Source organism: Lepidothrix coronata, unplaced genomic scaffold, assembly GCF_001604755.1.
Source record: "Lepidothrix coronata isolate B3197 unplaced genomic scaffold, Lepidothrix_coronata-1.0 Scaffold124, whole genome shotgun sequence".
Taxonomy (NCBI): Eukaryota; Metazoa; Chordata; class Aves; order Passeriformes; family Pipridae; genus Lepidothrix; species Lepidothrix coronata.
Genome location: NW_016690304.1, coordinates 4,144,378 through 4,170,041, shown reverse-complemented (window position 1 = coordinate 4,170,041; position 25,664 = coordinate 4,144,378). Strand labels below are relative to the sequence as shown.

At 42.7% G+C, this 25,664-nt stretch overlaps 1 protein-coding gene across 9 annotated transcripts in view; it reads right to left on the bottom strand.

The window, feature by feature from the left end:
* The window catches only part of JMJD1C (jumonji domain containing 1C), a 158,130-nt gene that overhangs the window by 34,911 nt on the left and 97,555 nt on the right, over positions 1-25,664 (bottom strand). For 5 of the 9 annotated variants that reach the window (XM_017826041.1, XM_017826049.1, XM_017826044.1 and 2 more), the window contains 2 exons: positions 20,931-21,044; positions 3,489-3,594 (listed from right to left, as the gene is read on the bottom strand). In XM_017826041.1, the coding sequence (XP_017681530.1) occupies positions 3,489-3,594; positions 20,931-21,044 (220 nt within the window). Of the gene's footprint in view, positions 1-3,488; positions 3,595-20,930; positions 21,045-24,448; positions 24,533-25,297; positions 25,495-25,664 lie in introns of those variants that run through there. The other 4 variants (XM_017826043.1, XM_017826042.1, XM_017826047.1 and 1 more) reach the window with 4 other exon arrangements.

The window sequence follows — 25,664 nt, the reverse complement described above, 5'->3', positions numbered from 1 at the left end:
AACAGAAATACCCTTCTCACCACCATCCACATCACTCGTGGTGCAACTGAAACCTCGAGACCTACTGAACCGCCTGAGCCCCCGGTGTTAACTCACCCCTGGAGCGTGTCTCCACACACTCAGCTGCACAGACAAGGGTCAGAAATGTGCCAGCACAGGCGCTGCCAATCACACATATGTATGGGCAGGAAAAAGAGGAAGAATCCACAAGCTTAATGTCTCACATTCCTGGTCTTGGACCAGACGGGGTTCCCGTGGGGACACATTTCCTGATGGCTTCTCTCCAACTCTTACTCCATATGCCCCTGCAAAACGCCTCCAGCTCAGCTCCCACACTTCTGGCTGCCTGACCCATCCACATTCTCCACATCTTGAACTTTTAATGGCTGTCCCAAAGCTCTGTCTTATTCAGACAGTCCCAGTAAAATTTTGCCTCTGTCTCTGTGCAGATTTGCCATTCCTACCTTCCCCAGCTCCTCCTCTCTTGCATCCTACTGCTAACTGCACAATGATTTTCAGTCTCTTGCATAACCAGAACCAGCCTCTCCCCAGCTTCTTGTCTCGTTTTAGCATTTAAGATTCCAGGCCCTTGGCTTCTAAGTCCTTTCCCAGTCTTCTCAGCTTACAAGCTCCATCCTTCCTTCTCCGACAGCTTCCAGCTTCTCCTACTCCTCTGCACTGACCCAGTGCCAATTTCTTTCCTCTTACTCCTTGTTCTAATCTCTGTCTGTCCTTCATCCCAGCTGTTACCCTATCTATTTTTAAAGGAGACTTTATCTACCTTTTAAAAGCAGAGGGTTGGGGTTTTTTCTTACGTGCTGCTGGAGTGACAGGAAGAAGGAGAAAGATTAAACTGCAGTCACACGCCACAGGCCAGCTCAGCTCCAGCCCAGCCCAGCCCAGCCACAAGCAGCCATTACAGGAAAAGCCTGGCTTTGTTTCCAGTCCCTGGCTGAATCACGCTTAGCTACATATTGTTTGAACAGCCTGTGCAGTACTATGAGGAAATATGTTCAGGGCTGAAGCACACTCAGTGTTTCGAGAGGATTATTATACACTCAGCCTGAGATTGTAGTGATAATAAATCTAATAGGAAGAAAAAAATCAAACATTTTAATTGTTAAAAATTAAAGACACTTCACTATGTTCCTTGAACTGGTTTTATTTGTCCCAAAAGCTTTCAACCTGGCCAAGTCTGGGAGGAGCCTGGGGGTTTTTTTTAAACAAGGAATAAACTACTTTCCTGCCAAAGCTACAATCTCTACTGCAGAGCATGCTGCTGTGACTGCTGCCCAAAGGAAAGGTTACACGGGCCAATTTTTTTACTTTAGTCTCATTCTTGTAAATAATTGGACTGGTTTCAACTAAAATCCTCCCTCCTCAAACTGGCATGTTTCTTTTCAAACATCTGGAATCTGATTTTAATGATTTTATCCAACCCTCCTCTTTCTTCAGATAAACTGCATTTTAACTGTGAGAGCCAACATAGAAAACACTAAGTTATGACATGAAGGTTTCAGCATGACAGACAACAAGGAAAAGGCTGGATCCTAAAGATGTTGCAGAGCATGAAGTAAGAGAATATGGTGATAACCTTAACAGATATGTCTAGACAAGGTAGAACTGAAAACGTTGCTTAAATTGCAGGGAACAAGAAAATGGTAATAATGGAGAAGGTGAAGCAAACCACAGAAGAGAAGGAAGGAGAAAAAAGGAGGATAACACGACTAGATCACAGCAGCTGGCACTGCCAGAGGGCTGTCTGTAAGCCACTGCAAGGGCTGTGCCAAATGCAAAGTCTCCGTGACCAGGAGCAGATTATGTCCCGGGAGAATGTGACAGCAGTCCCCGCTGCCTGACCGCCATCCCCCGGGGTGGAGGTGGTGGCACTGCCAAGGGCCTCGTGGCTGGCACGTCACTGCCCCAGGGAGCTCGTGTCTCCTCAGGTCACATATCACACCAGGGCAGCAAGTGCATTTGAACTGCAGCTTCTCCTGAGATGAGGAAAACTGCTCTGAAGGGACATTTGGATTAGATTCGTCTCACCGTCCAAGACACTCTGCATTTGTGCACTTCTAAGCACAGAAACATCTATTTGAGAAATTATATGTATAAAGACAAAAATACAGTTCCTGCAATGATGGGAAGTAAATAAGTTGTGTGGATGGTGGGCTTGCAGTCTCATTTAGATGATAATTTCAATATTGCTGGGGCTTTGCTCAAGTATTGATTCTGTACCAGTGTAACAGAGACTTTTATAATTGCCTTATTACTGTTACTCTAATAAAATACAGTAAACAAGCTCAATTTTAGTTTCCATTTCATACAGCCCTAATTCGATTTTGCATCACCTCTCAATCCGGTTTTGGTTGCAAATTTCATCAACAGACTATTAACTTGTGTTGCATCTGAGGATATTAAAGTAAAATCTAAAATGACACCAACATACCGACTCACTATCTACATAATTCCACAAGTTGCTTTTTCAGCATCCTTTTTCTGTGGCCCATAAGAATAATCACATGTAGTCAAATTAGAAACTCCGCAGAAGGAAAGGCATAGGTTTTTTACTGTAACTTCAATATTAAACTTACCATACTCCTTTGGTCTTCTGATCTTAGCTTTATCAAAGAAACCAGACAGCAAGAAAACCTCAGAACCATCCTCAAATTATCTGATTATTTACTGCTTCCCTCCCAATCTTCATTTATAAAATGACTGCTTAAGCATTTTTGTTCTGAAACTGCTTTACTGTTTGCATGGGGATTTTAGCCCAGACTGCAGAGGTTAGTTTCTGCCTCCCATCCTAGGAATGCCTCTGAAGAGCTGCCTGCATGTCAATGAATATATTGCCAATGCAATAGTATTTTTATTATCAGCAAGGTGGAACCAAAATAATTTCTTCTAATTCATACTTTTTTCTTGTAACTTGAATCTACAGTGTCAATATTCTCGTATACAGCATTTGCTGCAACCTTCCAGCATTAGACTCGAGTTACAAAATTGTGATCTGAAAGGCACTTTTCAGCCAGGGGGTGAGGGTGTGGGGTGGGGATCTGAAAGTATTCTTCATCTGTGACAGAACTGTGAAGAACTACAAGCACAGACAGGTATCTGAGAAGTTATCACACGTAACAGTAACACTACAGAGCACAGAACAGTTTTAAACATGCCAAAATGTGTGTGGTTGCCATTCATACACACTTATTTTCACAACAAACTTCATAAAACATCTATGTTCAGACTAATGATAATCAGCTTTTGCTGTAAACACTAAAACATCAAACAAGAACAGTCTGAAGCAGCCACCAACAAGCTTCTTACATAGTCTTGTTTTCTTGTATTAACAAATACTTCCAAAAAATAACTTCCAAGTTAGAAATATATTCTCCATTATATCACAAATGCTATGGGATGAGTCCCACACAAGTAATGGCCTTTAACTAGCTAACACAGAATATAAATAACACAATTTCCCACATAATTACCTTGCATAAAAATCTCCTGAACCTTTTGTTCCTTTACCCAGGCTTTTACCTCCTCATGTAACTGCGGGTTATCCCTGAGAACTGGGTTTAGACTGTCTACGTCGTCCTAAAGTAGAGATTAAAAAAAGAACCATATGTTATGTTTACTTGTAACATTTTTGTTTATTTTCCTACATGTATTTTTAAAGTACAATATTAAGTAGTTAGACACTAATTTTACTGATTGCCTACAAATCCCTGAGTTATTTTTAGAAAAAACTTAAAAGCATAACATAGTGCTAAAAGTTATTTCATGGGAACATGGTATGTCAGATCCCACATGTGGCCAGACTTGTAAGCTATTAATAGGATCACACTTTCATAAATACTGTCTTACTACAAGCTAAAAATGCCCTCTAAAGACTTTAGTGTTTACAGGTATGCACAAAGAATTGTTTAAATAATGATTAAATTATTTTTTTAAAAAAAACCTGTTTTCCATATCTGTAAAATTTAACATGGACATACTGAGCATAAACACAGATACAAACCCCACAAATATAATGCATAATGCATAAGCTGTATTTTAAGAGAAACAAGCATTCTGAGAGAAACACCATTGCTGATTTTCAAATATGTTGGTCTTTGTTAATTAGGTCACTTCAAATAAGACACACTTTAATTTCTATTATATTCAGTTTCTGGAAAAGATTCTTTTTCACTATTTGGTAGGATATCATCTGGGAAATTAAGACATATTCAGTGGCACTGTCCTCCTAACAAGAAAAAATTAGGCACAGAATCTGGTTCGTATCCTTGCAAGCATGGCTTAAATCACCATCCATCTTTTGACTCCTGGAACACCTATTTCTCTGCTTCAGAACAAACTTGTTATTTCTGTCTTTGAGGCTGTGGCAGAGAAAAAAAAGCTGCACCACAGCCTGGAGACTCCTCATGCAGAAGATGGCCTTGGAAATCCGTGAGCGGCAGGAACATTCACTTGTACCAAGAGAACTTCAGACAGCTAAAATAACGAGAGCAATTCTCCACATACAAAATGTAAAATGTTTTATCAGTACTGCAGCTGAGATCAAGCAATTTCTTTCCTTGATCTCCAACAAGTTCCTTGATGTTTCACAATTTATTATGAAGAGCTCCAGCCACAGAATACAGAGATACAAGCAACACCCAGTGAATCGTGCATTGCTGCCAGGCTGCTCCAGTGACACGAAGCAATTTCTCTCTATTCATCTGGATGAGATTATTCTTGCTAACCCACTGATCACAGGATATCTATTTCAAATTTAAAATTCGCTTCCTGACACTTGGGGATTTGCTGTGCTCCATTATGGAGAATGTATTGATGCTTTGGTTGTTAGAGAAAATTACTCTCTCTCCTTATGCTTTTGCAAAGGATATGCCCTTGGATCCAGAAGAAATGGTCAAGATGACCATTTTAATACATGTAAATTGGAACAAAGTGAAGGGAAGATCAGCAGGACCTCTACCCCAACCAGGTTAAGTATGTTGCTGGCATTACCAGAGGCACACGAGGGTCACAACCAAAATTTATTCAAGGATTACCTCTCCTGAGGCAATCTAAAAGGAGTATTAGCTATTCTGCCTACTTGTGCAAATCCATTTTTCACTGATCCTACCTACAGAAGCAACCCCACCACTGGAAAGAGGGGATGATTTGCCAGGGGAACACAATAGACCCTGGGACTGGAGCAGTGGGATGACCATTCATCTGTCCTCCTTCCTGTGAACTCTCTTTTCACAGCAGCTGCAAGAGATTCCTGCAATAAAAATTTTCCCTCTCAGACCCACAAGCATTGGACCTAAGTGACAGACCAAGGCACTGCAATACTCAAAACCCGGCTGATTTACAAGTGCATTTACATATGAAGATCTTGTACACTTTGAATTATTCCTTCAGTCCCATCTAACAAAATTTGTATCTTCATTTTGAGACTTACACAATTAGGTACCATGAAGTCAAACCTGTTACTCTTAACATTATACTACTTTCGGGAGTTCTTTATGTGAAGTTTTTGAGTCTCTATGTCATCTTAAGCTAATTTTGATTTGTTTCCTGAAGGCAACAGACACTGCTGCTTTTCTTTTTTTAGATTTCACATCCTTCCTAAGCATCTTGGCCTTCTTTGAACTTGACAAAGAAGATACTGGCCCATCCTACGTATAGTACATTTGAACCTTTTTTGCTCTATCTCTGAATGCAGATGCATGACATCAGTACCTTGGCTGAGAGTGCTCCATGTGAACACTTAAAAAAGGAGACTGCAAAGTCCATTTTGTACTTATTTCCTCACTCTTGGTGAAAGATGAGCTCATCTCAAAGATGAGCTACAGAAGGCACAAGTGAGGTCAAAGACCCATTACACAAACTGCATGCAGGTATGACTGGGATTATCAAAGAGAACCCAGAGATTCTAAATGCACACACAATACACATTTAACATCTTAATCATGGGGGGGGGAGATACTAATAGAATAAGTTCCTGAAACCTTAAAAATTCTGTTCTTTTCTGCACATATATCTAAGAAAAAAAGTGTGTGTGTGTGTGTCATGATTTACCTTTTCCATCTTTAATCTTAAATCTGAAAACCAAAACTTAGGAAATTAATTGCATAATGTATTAAATTGTAGGACAGTGGCCTTAAGCACACGATTTCAGCACACACCACAAACTGGCAAAAGCAGGGAGGCACAAGCAAGGCTGATGACTTGCCATCTCTTCCGTGGTTTAGCACTGAAGACAAGCAGATAACTCTACAGTGCCCAGTCCTTTTCCTTTCCCTGTGTTTATATTGCTCAAGGAACAATTACTGTCTAGAGTTTTGAACCTTGGCAATTGTGACCTTCAATTTTCCTCTCCTCCTTGGTTGAAGCAGCATGATTGACAGACTAACCCACAGAAGATGTAAATGCCCTGCAGGATTTTCCTCCAGACTTTTCCTCATCTGAAAATAGTTTTACAAACAGAAGTAAGTACGATACCCTCTCCTAGACTAGTTTTTCCACAAGCCCTGGAACACCTCCTCCAGAAGGATGTTAATGCTGGTTTGAAATCCTTATGCAAATCAGGATGCAAATCAAAGAAATGGGACTGCTATATTCTTCTTCAAATCTGCAGTAGGAAGGTCTTTATGTACTTCACGTGGCAGTGTCCCCTGCTCCACAAATGACTCCATACAACTGTGGGAAGAAGACAAAGGGCGTATGGGCTACAAAGATATGGTTGAGATAATCCCTCCTGCCCCTCTGAAAGACAGTCACATGAAGCAATGTGACTATCAGAAGCTTGCCAATCTATGACAAGTTTTTACATCTTTGCTGCTATTCTTCCTTCTTTCTATATCAAAAGAGGAATTCACTTCTGGCGGACTGGACTTAACGCTTAATTATCCGAAGAACTGGGTCAGCTGCATGTCTCTCTAGGTGATCATTCTCACATGCTGGGGACATGCTTGACTCCAAGGAAGTCCCAAGAAGGAGAGAGAATGAAATTTTCCCAAGTAACAAAGTGATCCTGTGTTTTTCTCAATGTATCTGTTCTTTCCTCTGGTGCGAAAGGATACAAAGCAGGTTGAAACTACAGACAATACCACCACAGGTTAAGATACCACACTGCTCTAACCAGAAAGTAGAAATTTTTGTTCAGAGAAGTATTTTCAGACAGCTTATTCGGACAAAAATAATTTAGCATTCAGAGTCACAGATGAACAAGTGCACATCACTTATAATGCTTCAAAATTCCTTTAAGATCAAACAGGAATTTCAAATACAGTACCCACAGAAAAACAAGACAAAATCCAAATGCATAGAGAATTCTCCCACTCAAGCCCCATCCACAAAAAAATATTGCCCAAGACCCTGAGAGGTATTCCTGGGTGAGCTGAACCTGCACATTGCCCAAAGACCATACAAAGTGCCTCTGAAAGGCTCAAACCACCACAAGCTCCTTTTCCATTTTGGGCAGCCAGGCATGACTGTGGTGGGAACGCCTACACATTTCCACAGCTCTCCACCTTCCCCACAAGACTTGAACTACTGAAGCAAGATGTTTTCCTCAGCATTTTAAAATACTTCTCCAAGTCATTCTTCACAAACTTGAGGGGTAGAAATGAGTTCATGGAGAGATGAAACCCTGGAGCAAAGAACAACAACTGGATTGTTTGATTCCAGTAGCTGCTCCCACCTCCAAACACAGCCTGCATGCTGCTTATAGGAGGGTATAGAAACTCTGGTCAGCTGTCAACTCTCCATTTTCAGTGAAGGAGAGGAGGAGAACTGACAGTATGCATTCCAGGTAAACCACTCCAAGAAAAACAGTGGCTTTTGGCAGTAAAAAGGCTTAAATCAGAGCCCTGAAGACTAAGTCTCGACACCTGTCACACACCAGGAACCTGCAAACATTTATTTGGGAAAGCTTCTTCCTTGGAGCTTTCCATGGTGTCTCTGAATTTGGCTTCACGCATCAAGGACATCTTTTTAATATCAGTAGGAACTCATTTCAGCTAGTGTTTTACAGAGAAAGACTAAGTAGATTTTGCAGTCCTCACAAAGGTCAACACCACATTAGTCCTCACCATCTGTGGCTTAATTAACTATAGCTTCCTCTGGCTGCTTAGAGGTTTTCTGATAATTTAGGACACGAATTAGATGAAAACTAGTACATAACCAACTTGACAGTCCTGTTTACAATGTTTAGACAGTATGCAAATGGAAATGAGCATTTTGTTAGTACTTTAATGGTAGAGGGACCACATTTAAATTCAAACTGTGCAAATGAAAATCTCAAGAGATCAAAGTGTCAGAAGCCTGAACCTTCAGTGCTGTTGTTTCGTAACTGAGTATTGGTTTCTATAAAATGAGCCCCCCAATCCTTTTTTTCCTTTTTGCACCAAATCATTTGTACAACTGCATGGAGCTTCAGAAATTAAATTTCAAAACTGCAGTGTGAAAAACAAGGTACAAGATAAGTCGACACCTCCCTACCGACTGTCACAACAGTCTTCAGAGAGCAGTGGCAGCAAAAAGCACTTTTTAAAATCTACACTGCTGAGAATACACACTAGTCCTCTAATGCCATTTTTAGAAGACGATTTTCTTCCATAAGAAAGATTAAATGTCATACCCGTACCCAGCCTCAAATACATCCATACCAATTTTTACCCCTCATTTGAAAGAAGGTCGGTACAATTCTTTCCTTCTTTTCATTTCTTCATAACCAGCAAAATTCCTTTATTTTTCTTCCTATCTCTCACTGATTGTGTCACCTGACATATGTGATTATATCACTGATCTGTAATCTCTTTTACTGATTATAATTTTTAACAAACCTTCCATCTTAATATTGTTCTGCTTGACATCAGAGCGAGCAGGGAAAAAACCCAGGCAAACCAGAAGTGACACAAAATGCAGACAGGCAGAACACCAAAGATATTAACAAGAACATCACCTATGAATTGGTAGCATTCCTCTGCCACGCTACCAGGCTTTTTTTCCAGTGGCAGAAGATGAAAATCTAACTAAAACACAGAAAAACTGGCAGCAACTGTCACCCCTGAGGGTATCACCAGGCAGGCACTGCTGCTGCCACACAGACCACACCAAAACTTACAGCGAAATAATCGAATTTAGATGAGTCTAAACACAGATCTTCTGTTGCTTGCCCCATTTCTAGACGCACAAGCACGCACAACCCCCTGGTAAACAGTATATTCCTTATTCCCTTCTGACAAGTGAAAGGCTACCCCAGCTGCCACGCTGCTGCAGCTGGTGGGCAGGAGGTCAGAGAGGCCCCGGAGGCTGCAGGGCCGTGCTGTGCCGCACAGCCACACCAGGAATGCCTTTCCAGAGGGAACAGCTCCGGGGACACACCGACTCGACCCTCCACGTGGCCCTGCAACCAGGGTTGCCTCCCTCCCGCTCCAGGCTCCTCACTGAGGGCAATGCCAGCCACCAACACCGAGGCCAGAAAGCCAGAAAGGCTAGAAAGTTTTTTGGGGAGATCGTAACTTCCCAGTTTACCTTAAACGGCTTTGTCTGAGCTGAGAGAAGAGGCTTAGGCTTACCAGGCGACGCCAGCGCTTTCTATGTAAACCCAACCCACACTTGACCTATTTTCTGCTGTTCTGAGCGCACAGTCACAATTTACCTCATTCAAACCCGGCAGCTGCTGGGCTACATCTGAACTAGTTAAGTCAAGCTTGAAGGCACAGCCCTGACCCCTAAACCAGCAGCAAAGTCGAGGCGAGGTCAGCGCTGCTCACACGTGCGCGCGGGCACGGCCGGGCGGTGACGCTCACCCTGGGTGCGGGGCCAGGCCACGGAACCCAGGGAGCTAATCCCCAATCCCCACCCAACCAGGGGCTCCACAGCCACTGCTCCAAGGACAAGTGTTTACAGATACTTCGCACCACGAACGGTCAAGATTCAGGCTTATTTTCAGTGTGTGATGGCCAACAACTATGTTTCTGTAAGAAGTTAAAACCACGAGGGAAAAAAGATGAGGACTACAAATTTAGTAATTTTCCAACTGTCAGTAAACTTAATATCTCTCAGGAAAAGATATCAACAATTTTTCTGCTGCTCCCCACTCTTCCCTATGCCTAATACTTCTCCCCACACACTCCTACCCCCTTCCTCATTTCACCTGGTCAACAATTAAAGAGTTGACACTGATTTTAAAATTTTAATTATCGGGTCTGAGAATTATGGGATCAGGATCTGCATACATTTCTCCAAGTCATGATTTCAGGCTTGAAGATGCCTCATTGCACCAATTAGTTCAGTTCTGGAAGAGTAACTCCCACCTCAAGAATACCAGAAAATTTCTATTAAAAATACGGAAGATTATCCTATGGAAAGATATATCGAAGTTAGAACATAAACATACAGGAAAAAATCTGACTCTTAGTCTAATATTCTCCCTGATTTGAACTCGCGAACTCAAAAAACAACATAGATATTTGCCTTCCTATGAAACTATCAGTGTCTCAGGTGAAATGGGCATGCTGTAAAACTTGCATTTAACAAGTTAGTTATTCTTGTGTCTGTAGATGAGAATCTGGTATGGGAAGGCAGTGGGGAAATCAGAGCAGCACACAGGATGAACACACAGCAAGGAAGCAAGCAACAAGCATGGATAAACAAAACCAAACCCAGGCTGGGCAGGTATTGTCACAAAACAGCCTAGAAACTGCTCTAGTGACATCTACAATAATTTTGCACTTGAAAATAGAGATTAAAAAAAACAGATGACCCTTATGCTCATGGGTTATGTTACTCTCTCTGTAAGCAGCTGGGACAACCTGGGCCAGAAAAGCAAACTCTCCCCCAGTGCCAGATACCTTTTAGCATCTCACCTAAAGACTTCCCCAAACAAGTGGCTCCCATCCACAAAGCTGGTGGGGCTGTCAGCCTCCACCCAGAGCACTGTGCTGACTGACTGCACTACTCACCAGATAACAAACAAAGGTCAAGTCAACAGCACTACCCCATGTCCACCTTCTCTCTCATTTTGATGACACAGCCATGCATTTGATCTTTCATTTTCCACTGAATCACATTTCCTTCCCCTTTCTCACTGCAGGCTCCTCACATCTATCACCACCATCTCAGCAATGTGCAACTTTGATCTAATTTTGCGTTTTATCTACTCCTGAAAGAAAACAGGGAGGGAGTACTGGTCCTATCCCACTCAACCAGTAACTCCCAAGTCATGTGGTGATACTGGAACAAGCCTTTGAGTCACTAAGCAACTCACTGCCACTATGGGAAAAGAAACCTCAAAGTGCAGACACTTCCCTGAAGCAAGCAATTAGCAGAGCGAAGTCGATGCTAACAAGGAGAGCTGCTAAGTGAGTAAATCGGAGGAATCTCTTTTGTACATTGATATTAAAATTTAAACCGAGAACCCGACACCCTGTGAATTCTGAACAGCTTTCAGAAGGTATCCAACAAGACCCGGATCACATGAGCTGACGGACAAGCTGTATGGATGGAGGTGTCTTTAAGCAAAAAAGAAAGCACATTCTGTTCATCACCAGTAGTCTGGACTAGGGGAAATGAAATCTAATGCACCCAGAAATCAAGCCAAGATATCAGCCATGCTCAGAGACTGACTTTACAGAAGACACATCCTACGTGAATCAGGGACAGCAGAGGTTACCTGCTGGAACCGGCAGAGTTGGAAAGCTGTGTCCCACCACCACAGAAAACGACAGACTGGACAGTTCTTCTCCTACCACGGTAGTTATCTTCATCACCGGTGGCATTACTCAGCAGCACAACAGTCCTGGATGAGACTACTGATAACTACTGATAACTAAGAGCTTAGTTACTGATAACTACTGATAACTAAGAGCTCTGTTGAAGGGCAAAGGTCTCTCAGAATTGTAAAACACTGTCCAACGTGTGGCAGTCTGATGGCAGCTCCTAGAACCAACACCAGCTCCTAGAAACATCCATCAGAGTGTATCACTCCTGTGAATGACTCCCTGCTCTGTAATTTGGATTACCACCAGTCACAGAGCTATCTAGTCTCTTCTGCAGATATCCTCAATCCTTTTTTACTAGATAAGAACTCTAGGAACATACAACTTTCCAGCTCCTTTCCCCCATAACTCATGAGGATTATGGACATAATACAAATCCTTACAAACAATAAAAATATTTAAACAATTTTTTTTGTCAAGAGGAAAGAATACATCAGATACCATCAAAATGTTCTTGAACCCACTGTCAGTGGAGTTTAGTCTACCAAATTACGACTGCATTAATGTTTTATTTTCAAGTGGTTTTCAGGACTTTGTTTGAGAATGTGTTTCTTAGAATAGTAACACAACATGAAAGTAGTTCAGAATAAAACTCATTTTTCTCACATTTTAAAAGAGTACCACTGTATTTCCACAGAACTTTTCAAAGTTAATCTCTAAGAGGATTTAAGGCAGCACTGCACAGAAGTTGGAAAAACAATTAGCACATTTTCTTGCAGAATTTCATTCAGAAGAACAAACTTCTCTGGCTCCAAGAATACAGCACAGAGACTCTCTAACCTTGGTCTGGTTGGGCATACAACAGCAAGTCCATCACTGTACAAGTGTGGAAATGCTGCCTCTGCTCCAAGACAGTACCAGAAGCAATGCAACCATCCTCATGCGCTTTCTTTTCCAGCAGAGAGCTCCGTTCTGACCTGCTGGAGCCATTTTAGGAATTTTCCCTATAAATAACAGAGGTCTGACCAGCTGGGATGTATATCATACTTGGATTAACACTACAGCTCTCTGCAACTTTGGAGAAAGCAGTGGCTGTGCCTTTTATAGAACTGATGAATAATGGTCTTGTACAGAGGAAAGACTGAATTGCTAATCAGAATATGGGGATGTTTCAGTTGTTGCTGCAATAAGTTCCTTGGGGTAAACTTAGGAAAGTCATTCAGTGTTTAAATTTGATACAATGCTCATCTATTTCACAATATTTTTCCATAGATAAATCTCACAGCACACAGAACCAAAAAAATTCCTAGTAAAGACATAATTCAAGATGAAACTACATCACTTGGGGAGGAAAAAAAAAAGGGAAGAAAAAAGCACTATACTCCAGCCACAAAGTCTTATGCACCCTGAAACCTGCTTTAACCTCATTTTACTGTCAGTCATGCTGACAGATACACTCAAGAAGAGGGGGATACAGGGGAAAAACAGGAAGTTAAATTTTAATTCCATTCAAAAGACAGGAAATGCTTTCTAGATTGAAGAGGGGGAGGTGTCAGTATTTACAAACAATGGTAGCCAAAAAAACTTTACAGCTACATTTAATTATCTAGTATACTGTTAAAAATAAATGCAGTTTGACCAGGAAATACACTGTACATCAAGTCCTCTACAAGCCCTTAATAAAATTATTCCAATGTCTAAGAAAACAGTAATGTTCATACTTGGTTTTAATTTTAAAAATTCAAGTTGGTATAAAATTACTTGAGTTTCTCCCCACATGTCTGTCCTGGAAAAAGAATTAGGTGCACACACCTGGAACTGCTATAGCTCTCAATCTCTAGTAACTGTAGTTTGCTGAAGGCTGTGGAGCAGTTCCCATGAAGCTCTAATCCCAGACTACGAATTATTACTTCTATTAGTTGCAATTTCAAAAATACATTTGTAAGAAAAAGAGAGAAAGTGGCAGCCCTGAACAAAGGAACATTGTATCTGAGGGAGGAGTGAATGCAAACAAACCCATGAGCACTTCACCCAAAGAACTACTGTGTTTATCAGTCAAGATAAGGCTTAATTTGGTAAGAACACATTTCAATGAAACTCAGTTTCCCCCTACTTGAAATGCAGGATGCCTACCCTCTTCTGGCTCTGGGGACAGACTCCCATGACTGCAGGAGTTTACCCTCATTCAGGGTTCTGAGTTCCCCAAAGCACTGAGGATTCCCAATACCAACACACCACAACTACTTAGGAAAGCAAGGACACACTGGCAAAGCAGCACCTGGTTATAATGTGAGACAGACTTCTCCAGGAGCTGACTTTGTGTCTGGATTACGGAAAAGCATTGGTCAAGAACACCACGTAAGAAAAATACTTTAAACTTTCTTTTTTTTAATAAATCAAATGGAAACGTTAAGGACACAGAACCAAATATAAGGTTCCCTTCTCTTACTACTGAGTGGTATTTTTCGTGGACTTTTACTGGTGAAAAGAAGTAATCACTTATGATCAAACACAGAAAATTCCTTACCCAGAAACACTGGATGGATTTGTAAATTCAGTAATCCCAGTACTGGCTTTTGAGCAGTACCAAAATACTTCAGTTAAAGGATTTGATCCTTGCCTTCAAAGAAGAAGCAAGTTTTGTTCCATCTCTTCTGTTGTGTGAAATCCAAACTTGTAAATTATTTCAATGCTAGCTCCTGGAGTAGGATTAATGAAGTCAAAACACTGAATTGACTGTGATTTTTCAGAAATTGTAAGAAGAATAAGTTTCTCTATGACAGTGGAAGAAAAACTGTTTTCCTACGGATTAGAGAGCCATCTCCATTGTAGCAGCCTCAGCTTATCCCAGAGACCTCACAACTCTTTCTCCTTCCTCCTTGTGTATCTTCCCACAACCTTCAGCAGTTCCCCCTGAACTTCCTCCCCCTTGGAGGAGCCACAGTCCTGTGGCAGCTCTGTCACCGCCCTGCTGACTGATGGCCTCCCCTCCATGCTGCTCATCTTCCTAAGGCTTGTCAGATCTGCAAGAACTCCACTCCTATGTCAAACCTTGCTGAGAGAGACAAAAGGAGTGACTAAGGCCCTCACTTCTTAACAGACCACGGTAGAACAGAAAGGTCTGATTTTATTCCACCTCTTTTAAGAATGAAGACAGAGAAAGTTCTCAAGAAAGAAGCTCTTTTTCAAGGGGAGACACAAATACAGGCTTAGGACGTATATGTCTATCTCGATGATGTATATCTCCCTCTGAATCTACAAATGGAGGGTGCCAATCCCTCCTCCCTCTCCCTTGGAGATGAAACCCTTCTGTCCCACACGTGTTCCTGGGAGTGAGGCCTGGGATGAGTCATCTGACCCACTTCTAGCTGGACGCAGCCCTTTGCTCCCCCTCACGCTGGGACCGCGCACTTAAGCATGGATGTGTGGGTAACAAGCTGTTTAGACCATCGCTCCTCACGATGCCAGGGGAGGCAGCTGGACTCTTTATGGGTGGTCCACACACCAGAGACCTGGGAAAGAGCAGAGACGGTTCTCCAGCACGACGCTGAGAAGAGTTAAGGATGCAGAAAGTTGGGTGTGCCTGGGCTGCCCATGGAGGAACCGAAAGTAGGAGGGGAGGGCATGATTGTCCACCGCCACCAGCTGGCCTGCACTAGGAGTTCCTGGGCTGCTCCTGCCAACCTCAAAGGGTGGGACCAACCCAAAAGCTCCTGCCTGCCTGTCAGCGGAGCTGCAAGTTTATGGGAAAAGCAATTTTCAGCTGCAGCAGCTATTTTTAAGCCTGAAGTGTAAAAGTAAGAGAAGTTTGAAAGATGAGTGCACGTATGATTATGGGGTGCTTAAAATACAGACAGAAAAATATTATTTTATCCCTGTTTCAAGATGCTAAAAGAATTTTTTTTATGTGCATGCCATTACTACACAAGTCCTGCTCGCCTGCTCTTACAGGCAAACAGGTCACAGAACCAAAAGCATCCAGGCCCAAAATATCCAATGCCTGCCTTTAACAAACAGAAAAGCAGAGCACCAGAGTTGCCCAATGCCCTTTTCTCAAGTCTTACTTAATGGCATACACAATTTCTAATAGATCAAGATTAGTGTATATTCGGTCCTATACCTGACATACCTACTTCGTGATTAGTGAGAAAGTTTATTAGTAATACTGTTTCAACAATCTTTAAGGTGTGTTAGACATTTGACCTGTCAGCTCTCAGACGTGCCACGCACATTTAGAAGAAGAGCAAAGTACAGGTGCCTATCACTGTGCTTGTAACACCTCCCACAGGGATTTCTCATTGCCCTATCTTTACATCTGCAACCTTCAGCACAGAGGGAGACAGGCAGACTGTACCATTTTGAAACACTAAAGCAACCAGGCTTGTCTTCCAAAAAAAAAAAAAAAAACAATCTGAAGGAGAATGTAAGGCCTGAAGAGAGATTTCACCATAAAGAGGAACTGAAGTGTGTTCTTGATTCATTCTTAACAATTTATTTTTTTTTTAAACCAAATATGTGAGAGAATCCTTTGAAGACTCTGCTCACCCTCCCACTTTCTTCCTTGAGTGGTAAAATGCCCTTTGTAAGAAGTCTAATGATTGTGAAGGAAATTCATTTGAATTCTTTGTCCTGCCTCAGCTGTGCACATTTGCTCCAGTGCTGTGTGCTCAGAAATGCTTTGGAAATGCATTATCACACACATTATGTACATATTTGGAAATATATAATCTGTCATGTACCCTGCTCTGTCCTACCCAGACACACAGCTGAAATGCACTGACTGCCTGGGCAAAGGAGAGTCTTTCCAGATCTTTCCACAAGTGTATTTTATTATGGAAAAACATGATATAAACCACTTTTGTTATTCTTTATTTGCTTGTCCCAAACATAATGCAGTTGACTCCAGCTGCTTTGGCCAGCAACGGCAGAATCACACACTCAGCCCAACAGTGCCCGTGACGGGTACTGCCAAACACCACCCAGACAAAAACACCACTCTGATGAGGTCACACACACCATATGCTGAGCCTTAATGCTTCACATCCCCATCTATAGTCCTTCAAGTAAACTACAATGCTTAAACAAATTAAGGCATGATTAGCTTTGCTGCTGCTTAACTTGTGTATCACAACAGACACACACATAGATGTCACAGTACAAATAACTTATTATTACAGAAAACCATTTTGGTTCCAAGTATTTGATTGAGGTCACACTTGTATGTGTAGACCTACTGTAGTTTTGCTTAAAATATTTTAATAACAAGCATATTTGAAAACATCTTAAGTTTCAGTTTATACCAAGAGCCACTATAAAACCCACTACACTTGTGAATTTTTACTTAAACACAAAACACACACGATATATCATGAGTGCAAAGTGGAATTCCTATTAAGGACCTAACTTACACATCCTATTTCAAGACTACACTTCCTACAGATACTAGTCTGACACAGAAAATGCATGTTGCAAATTTTATGTTTATCGTTTCCTGCAAAGGACAGAATTTTCATTTCATTGCTAAACAAAGCACCACGGCAAATGTTCATATCTGCTTTATCCTCAAGATCCTCTTGTCACCACCATAAAGAACTACATGACTAAATGGTCTGACCATCCCAGATTAATGAATGAGTCACTCAGTCACACACAAGTTTCACATAGAGAATAATACAGTTTACACCCTCCACGAAGCAACAGAGATAAAAGCCACCAGAAACAAGTCGTAGGTTGGTGTTTAAGGCGCCATGCATACAGAATCCAAGGAACTTTTACAGAGAAGGGGTAGGATTCTGAGCAGTACACAAATAAGGGAAAAATCACAGGCACATCTAGCAGTAAAGAACAAATTCACTGACAAGTGTAATAGTTGCTACAGAAAGCCTTGTGCATACATGGAAGGCTGGTACAATGCAGCTGCATACCCTACTGTACTAACGATATTCATCTAGCTCTTATGAAGCTTGTTCAGTCTCTTAACAATTGAAACATGTTTATTTATGCAAAGAGCAGACATGGCATGGGAATGCCTGGTTCACGATTCCCCAGAGTCCTGCCAAAGTCTCTTTAATCTTGTTCTGGAAGAACCACTTCTGGTAACAACAGTAATTTAGTTCTTTGCCTACTCAAACTTTGTTTTTCCTGCCAAGCCTGAAAGGATGCCAAGTGTGCTGTTTTCTTTGCTTTGAGCAGTTGTCACCTTCAAACTGGACAGCAGCACCTTTTTCATGAAGCCCTTCGGCCCAACGGTTGTGTGATACAGCCCCGTGTTTCTCGATCAGAACTGCTCTGAGCACAATTCATACCAACTGCTTGTCTGCTGCCCATTCCTAGTATTATGAGTATACACAACGATGGGAAAAATTACTCAGTAGTTAAGAATTGTATCTGAAGTGAAATGGAGTCTTCCCACACAGATTCGGACTTCTGTTTGTTTTGGCAGAAAGGTACTGGAATTTTAGGCACTAACAGCAAAATGCAATAAAAAGTGTTTAGGTCACCATGGTCTCTAAGGACTTCATATTGAAAATGTGCAGCCTTGAGAGCTTAAACCGAAAACTAAACACATTTCATAAGATTCAAAGTTAACTCATCTTTGCAAAGAATGATTCCTCAGTTCTGTCTTCAGCCCAAAAGCAGGTCAATGCTATTCCAGACAAAAAAAAAGGGAGCAAAAACGCCCTTTTTTGGGAAAAACAGATTTTTCACAGGAAGTTTACCAAATATTTATCTAGGACCCATTTTTATGGCAAAGAAAAGGGAGGCCAAAGAAAAGGGAGATCTTCCAGAAAAAAAAAGTACAAATACAAGCTACCTTGCATTAAGTGGCTGATGGCTAGGAATGTGATTTCCACCATGAACAAAAAAATAACAAGGAAAATGAACAGAGACAACCCTCCCACTCCAGGTATCTTTCAGCAGAAAATAAAGCCTCAGTGATCAAGCTAATATTTCTGTCTAACACACTGTTGCTATGTAATTGTTTGCATAGTTAAAAAAATTAGCTTCTGTTCTCCTAAAGACATTATCATTCAGCAAAGCTCTTACCTGTACAATTAACTTGTAAAATTTAGCAATGAGATATTGCAAGGCCTTCAGAGAGACACTTCTATGAAAGACAGTTCTCAAACTTCTTATAATCATTCAAATGAAGAAGTCTTTGCACTCTCCATCAGTGAGCACATTCACATTCAATATCCAAGCAATATCCAGTTAAAATGCTGATTCGGGATGCTTTAGTACTTAAAGGACTCTCCATCAGCAAAGTTCTTGTAATGTTAATCAGACAATTTAGGTATCTGCCACCAAACTACTTAAGATGGACTCAGATGACCAGCCTCCATCTTGGGCTTTAACAGGCAGTGATTTGCTCCAAGAGAGGGGGAAACAGTCTCATCTCTCACACAGAGTTGCTCCTCTACATGTCAAAAATGGGGGCCAAGAGTTAGGGAGGAGCCAAGCTTGTATCTGGAACTATTTTTGGCAAACTACTGCTTTGTACCAGTGTTTGGTCAACATCTCTTTGAGAAGTGATGTTGCCAAAGCTGTTTATTTCTGTATTATCTATCAAGACAATATGAAGCCAGCTGTTCATGTGACACATTTTCAAAAACGATACCTTCAATTTGTGTGCATCTTCCCAAATTAAGGTGTTTCTGAGTCTAATGCTCTATCAGTAAACACTCCTTGAAGGGCCTAAAATGCACAGAGCATCACTATGTTAGTGCCAGCCAGGCCTGGCAGTAGGATTGCTCAACAAAAGGCAGCCCTTCTCATATGTTCAGTTTGTTTTGCTCAGCTCAGAAATGATCCACTGCCAAAAGGAGATTGATTACTGTTACTGGAATGAGCATTATCAGAGACATGATCTTGACATATTTCAGGCAAAGGACAGACACCAGCACCAGCATTTGCTTTGTAAAATGAATCTGGAAGATTGCAGCTGGACTCTGAGGGTGAATTTACACTTCACGGCTCAGCTGATTTAAGAGGTCGCTGCTGCCAAAGGAGGATATCCCGCTCCGTGTTGCATCATCCTGACCCCCTCTGTGGAGGAAGCCGCAGCACTGGATGCACCCTGGGCTAATCCAGCTCAGCTCTCTCACATCACAGGCTTTCCCCCGCGCCGTGTCCCCCCCTCCCGCGTTTGGAAATCAGGGCTGTGCTGGTTTAGAAGGCTGAAGGTGCTGGCACGGGGTCTGATGGTGGGAACTGTTCTTTGCAGCAGAGCCAAGCTGTTCCAGCAGCTCGAGTCATAACATGTAACCTCACCCTGACAAGAAGCGAAGCGTTTGGCTTCCCCACCACAGACACACAGAAGCCCTTCCACCAACTGAACCTCCCTCTCCTTTCCCCAGGATTCTCTCTCAGCTGCTTCTCTTTTTCTAGCTCTATATTTGGTATTGGGAAAAAAAAAGCATTCTGGCGAAGCAGGAGGGAAGAAGGGGTGTCAGGACAAAATTACATAGCATTTATTCAGGGCCATCTGCTATTGCAAGTCTCAAAGTACTATTTCTGTATCACTGCAGTGTACCATCCAAGCCTTAAGGGAGAATTTATGGCTATTCTAATTGCAATCGGTTCAGCATGAGTTGAAATATCAAATATATTCCTATTTGTCACAGAAGAGATTTTTAGACCTTCTGAAGCAAGGAGGGGATCACTGATTCTCTTGATCTTTAAATACACGTACATTGATATATTAATGTTTCTAATTAATGCAGAAGGCATAAAAATAAAGGATACTGGAAATTTTAACAGGCTTAAAAACAACAGCAAGAGAAATTGTTTCTTTTTTAAAAAAAATAACATTTTTTGCTATTCATTCTCAGGAGAAAAAAAAAAAAATCAGTAAGTGGGATATCACTGTAGTCATGCAAAGACCTAGATATGAAAGCCCAGCTTCAGAAGGAGAAATACTATCTTTTATCTGCTCTACAATTAATGGTACTGTTAACCTTTAAAGGGGTCAGGTATTTTACTTAAGGGTGGTTCAATAATATTAATTGCATAGTACTCCTTGACAAGATCAGAGTTACTAGAATCAGATACAGTATCCAATACAATCTTTCATAAAATAAGCAACAATCCCTGCCAATAATAGGAAATTGTTCCTGAAACACAGAACTTGACCATAACATGCACTTAAAAATAACAAAAACATGGTTTTTAATTAAGTTAAATGAATAGTACTTATACACTAACCAAATTTCTTACCTGATAGGGCTGAAAGGCACTATCTTCAGTTATAAAATCCAGCTGTTTGTCCACAAGGAATTCTACTGCAGTTATTGAATCGTATACACTTTTTCCAACCAAGGGCTTGAATGTCTGTTGGGGGGGGAAAAAAAGAAAATTAAGAAGCAAATCCCAAAGCTCAGCACACCAAGCCCCCAGAACCGTATAAACACTGATGTAATTCTTCCATCAAAACAAGTTAAAACAGAGTAACAATTACTAATTATACAAGAAAGGAGGGTTTTGTGTTCTGTCGGTTTTTTTCCTTTGTGCCGTTGGTGCAAAACCAGCTAGAAAAGGGAACTACACCTTTCATTCTTCCTTTCCCTCATTGTGCTTGAGCAAGAGTGTTTACCACAGCAGCTCAAAGTACAGCAGCCCCTGGAATGGGGGACACACAGCTCAGCCCGCAGATCCTCTCTCCGTGCCTGCAGGACCAGCCAGGGTGATTACAGAGGACGCTCAAGTGGAAGCAGACTGCAGACGAGAAATCGCTCCCCCCTCCCTGCTCTGAAATCGTTCACCTTGCCTCAAGTCAACCATCTCATTTCCCTGCCCATCTCTGAACTGTTCTGACTGTGCTGCTGCCGCCCCCGCAGCCGCTCCTCCCTGCAGCAACCGGCTGCTCCAGTGCAACGCCTTCCGAGGACACGGCACCCGCTCCCGGGGATTCTGCAGCGGGGCCAGGAGGTTTCCTGTTTCCTCCCATCTGCTGGAAAAGCGGCGAGGGGCTGGAGACCCTCACTGCTTACCCAGCACAGCGGAGGAAGCAGGAAACCTCCCAGCTCTACTGCAAAAGCCAGGCAAAGGGGAGCAGGGAGCAAGGGGCTCCTCGACGCCCCCGTACAGGCTTTTCCCAAAATACCCTGCCTGATCCAGGCGCAGCAGGATGCGGTAGGCGAGCGGGGATTCGAGGGTGTCCCCCGAGAGGGGACGAGCAGGCAGCCCCCTTCCCTGCTGGCTGCGTTTCCTGGAGCAGAAGCGCGAGGAGAGCGTGACTGAGCGGGGATGTACCGACAGGGGATGAGTCAGGTGAAAAGGAAATCCCAGCGGATGGAGGGGAGAGAAAATGCCGCTCTGAAGACAGACGGGAACAGCAAGAGGAAGACACCGGTGAACAAAAGAAATGACTGGCAGAGAGAACATGCAGGATATACAAGCGACCAAAACATGGAGGGACAGAAAAAATAGAGGAAAGTTAATCTACAGGGCAAAAATAAGCAATGAGGGAAAACAGGAAAACCTTTGAGACCCATTCTAAATTTAAAATGGGGAAGAAAAAGACAAAGAGCAGAAACAAGAGCAGGTCAAACCACCGAGGCATTGTGCAAATGCCACACCAACCCCTGTAAAACGCTGCTATCAGTAACTCCCATGCACCACCCCGCAGCAACAGACCCCAAGTACTTACAAGGGGAGGGCATGATCACCACGACCTATTTACAGATGGGGAAACCGAGGCACAAAGCAATCCTTTAACTTGACAAAAGCCATCTAAGCAGGGCAGCAGCAGAGCCGGTGACCTGCCCTCAGCCAGTCTGCAGGCAGCTCATGAGAGAGGCACTCAAGGTTTTATCAGGCTTCATTACCTACTTTACAAAGGTGTTGCCTCGCGATTAGGCTAAATATAGCCCAAGTCTCTCCGGAGCTTCAGCTCTGGCACTTACTAAACAAATCAGAGAATACTTCACTGGAGATACATTATACTTTCTAATAAACCTATCCGACTCTACAAATGCTCAGAGTGAGTGTACAGCATTCTTGTTTCCATTTTATTTAAGGTTTCTCTTCAGCTGTTACCCTTCCTCACACAAGCAAGAAAAAAACCCCCAAATCTCTCAGCCAGTAAGCCATCTCTGCAGCAGGATAATTAGATGAAAGGGCTGGAGGAGCAAGAGCATATGATAATATGCTAACTACAGAGTCTGAATAGTAAATAATTATTTAACCTCTAATAGCCAAGAAAGGGCCTTTGCTCTTGCATCACTTTCCTATAATGGATCTTGTATTGCTAATGGTTTGAGTTAAGAGAGGGTGGAGTCCACATCATGAAATTGCAAAGCACTGAGTGTATGAACTCACGAGCAGACAGACTTTTCTTTGAAAAAGCCAATGTTGTAGCCTTTCAGTTCTTAATTTGCCCCTGTGTCTTTCCACGCCCTATTATACTTTTTCCACGCTGGCTCCTTTCTAACTTTCTGAGCTATTATTCAGGTCAAGAAAAGTGCTTCCGACTACACACAACAGGACATACCACATCATTAGCTGAAACCAAACTGTGTGGAATGTGGCGTGCAGTTATCATTCAGTATTCAGACAACACTACAGATTAAGGTACGTGTGAGCCACTGGTTTATCTTCCTGCTGGTATTAAAAGAACTAGTTCCAAATATAGATCTGTGAGTGTGATTATTCTGAGAAAAGAAACGTAATGCCTTCTCACTTGCTTTCACAGATCTATGCCTCTAGACAGGCCAACACCCCCAAAATACGGATGTGGAAGATGCAGACTATCCCACAAGCACAGAGCAAAAATACGTAAATAAATAAAGCAAAACTACACCACGTCACACACCTCCTCCTATGTGGACGGCTGCTCAGCTGCACACAACCTGGGATTTTTCAGACACTATTACAAAATATCCCCACTATCAAAGAACAACAAACCCCCACCCTTTAATAAAAGGAAGCCTTCTTGGGAAAGCAAAGTCCAGACTCCATCAGCTTCACGAGATAGGCAGGCCACCAGGGAAATAAATATCCAAACTGGGACAGGTTAGGGATTCAAGAAATTTTAAGATGGAAGACGTGACTGAATTTCACACCACGCATCATATATGCACAAGGAAAAACAGACTAAGAGCACAGCAGGCAAGAGTCAGCTACTAGAGGCAAGCATGTGAGGCATGTAACAACATGAAAATAGACGTAAGAAAGTCCAATATGCTCCTTGCGGACTTTCAGAGGAAAAGCTCCTTGCAGACACTCCCTCTTTCCGTTCCCAAAGTGGGACAACTCTAGGGAGTACCAGGAATACTGGTTGAAACCAGGAGAAACTGAACCTCTGTAAACAAAAAAATCTCTTTCGAACTTGCAGTTTTTAAAAGGAACCTTTATGCATTAACCTAACTCCCAAAGACCACAATTAAGTAAAGGACTCAAGCACTCAATTTTAAGTCACATTTGACTTCAGCACTATTTTAAGTGGCTGCTTGGTGGGGGTGGGGAACGGCCACACTTTTTTGCCCTCCCAGATTTCCCTGCTTGGCCAAAGGGAGCTCTATGAACACACACGCTGTCTTTGGTTGCTTTGCTACCAAGTTCCCTGATGCTGAATAAAGCACGTTTCTTACACTGCCCCTTCACCCTCCCCAATGATTTTACCCCAGCTTATGCAAGAAATAACCTGCCTACGGGAGGCAGCTGGAAGAGCTCTGAGTCTGAGAACTAGACTCTGGACCTTCTGGAAATCCAAACAAATTTTCAGAAAACGTTACCATCACTTCACAGCAAACAATCACAGAACTATTCAATGGCATTCACCAAAGACGAATACAGCAGATTACTCAGGGACTGCGTTCTCTAACGCCCAGTAACACAACTCATCTATTTACTTATCGTTCCAAAACCCCCATAGCAACCACAGGACCCACCTTCCCGAGGAAGCAGCAGTGAGCAGGCACATAGTGCGTTTTTACCTCTGCCTAGTGCCATTAAGCGGCTGGAGTGGTGGTACTCCTCCCCCAGCATGCGAGCAGGCAGCTCCAGGAGCCGCCGCACCTCGGCTGCTGCAGCCCGGGCGCTGCCAGGCTGTGACACCCAGAAGGTTCAATGCAGCAAACGCTCGGGTTACAGCTGAGCTCGCAGCTGCTGCCCGGCTCATCCCGCACGTACCACCTCGTCTGCCTGGCTGGGGCTCACAGCCTGCTTAGCTGGGCACTCGAGCCTGCTCCCCACACCACAAAAGCACATCTTACTGTGCACATGTACAGCAATCACTCTTTTTTTTTTAATTTTTTAAATCTTTCTAAAGGAATTTATGCTGTAAAGCGAAAAGACTTTTAAAGAGCTAATAATACAATTAAGAAAGCTATTCTTACACCGAAACCTTTAACATTCTATAGTTCTTCCTCTTGCAAGCATAAAAATTGAAAAGATCACGTAAACTCAATCTGTAGGTGCTATTCAGTAAACTTTTCCACATATTGTTTTCCAGCCTCGCTGTTTAGTCTGCAATAGCGCAAACACTGGGACCTTTTCACTGTGACACTTCATCATTCAAAATAGCTGTAGCTCCCTTCCAGCGCCTGTTTGTTGCCATGGTTTGTACTCAAAGGCAGAATTACCAAGTGGAAAAGAGCGGACAATAAATAGAGCAGATCTGACGTTAAAACCGAGCACCGGGTTTCCTCATTCGCGGACTCCCCTGCCTGCAATCCCTGCGGAAGCGGCGGTTTCCAGCCCAGGCGTTATTCCGGGCGGAACTCCCGCAGCCCGTGGCCGGGGGGGGGCAGAAGGAAGTGCCCAGCGGGGCGCGGGGGGGCCGCGCCGGCCGGGCCCGCTGCCCGCCGGAGGTGCCGCATGGCCCGCGCTCCAACGGCGGCGCCGCGCCGTTAACGGCCCGCGCCGCTCCCGCGCCGCCGTTTTAACGGCACAAACTTAACCGAGGGAAGAGAAAAGGAGGAAAAAAACCCCCAAAAGCACAAACCAGAA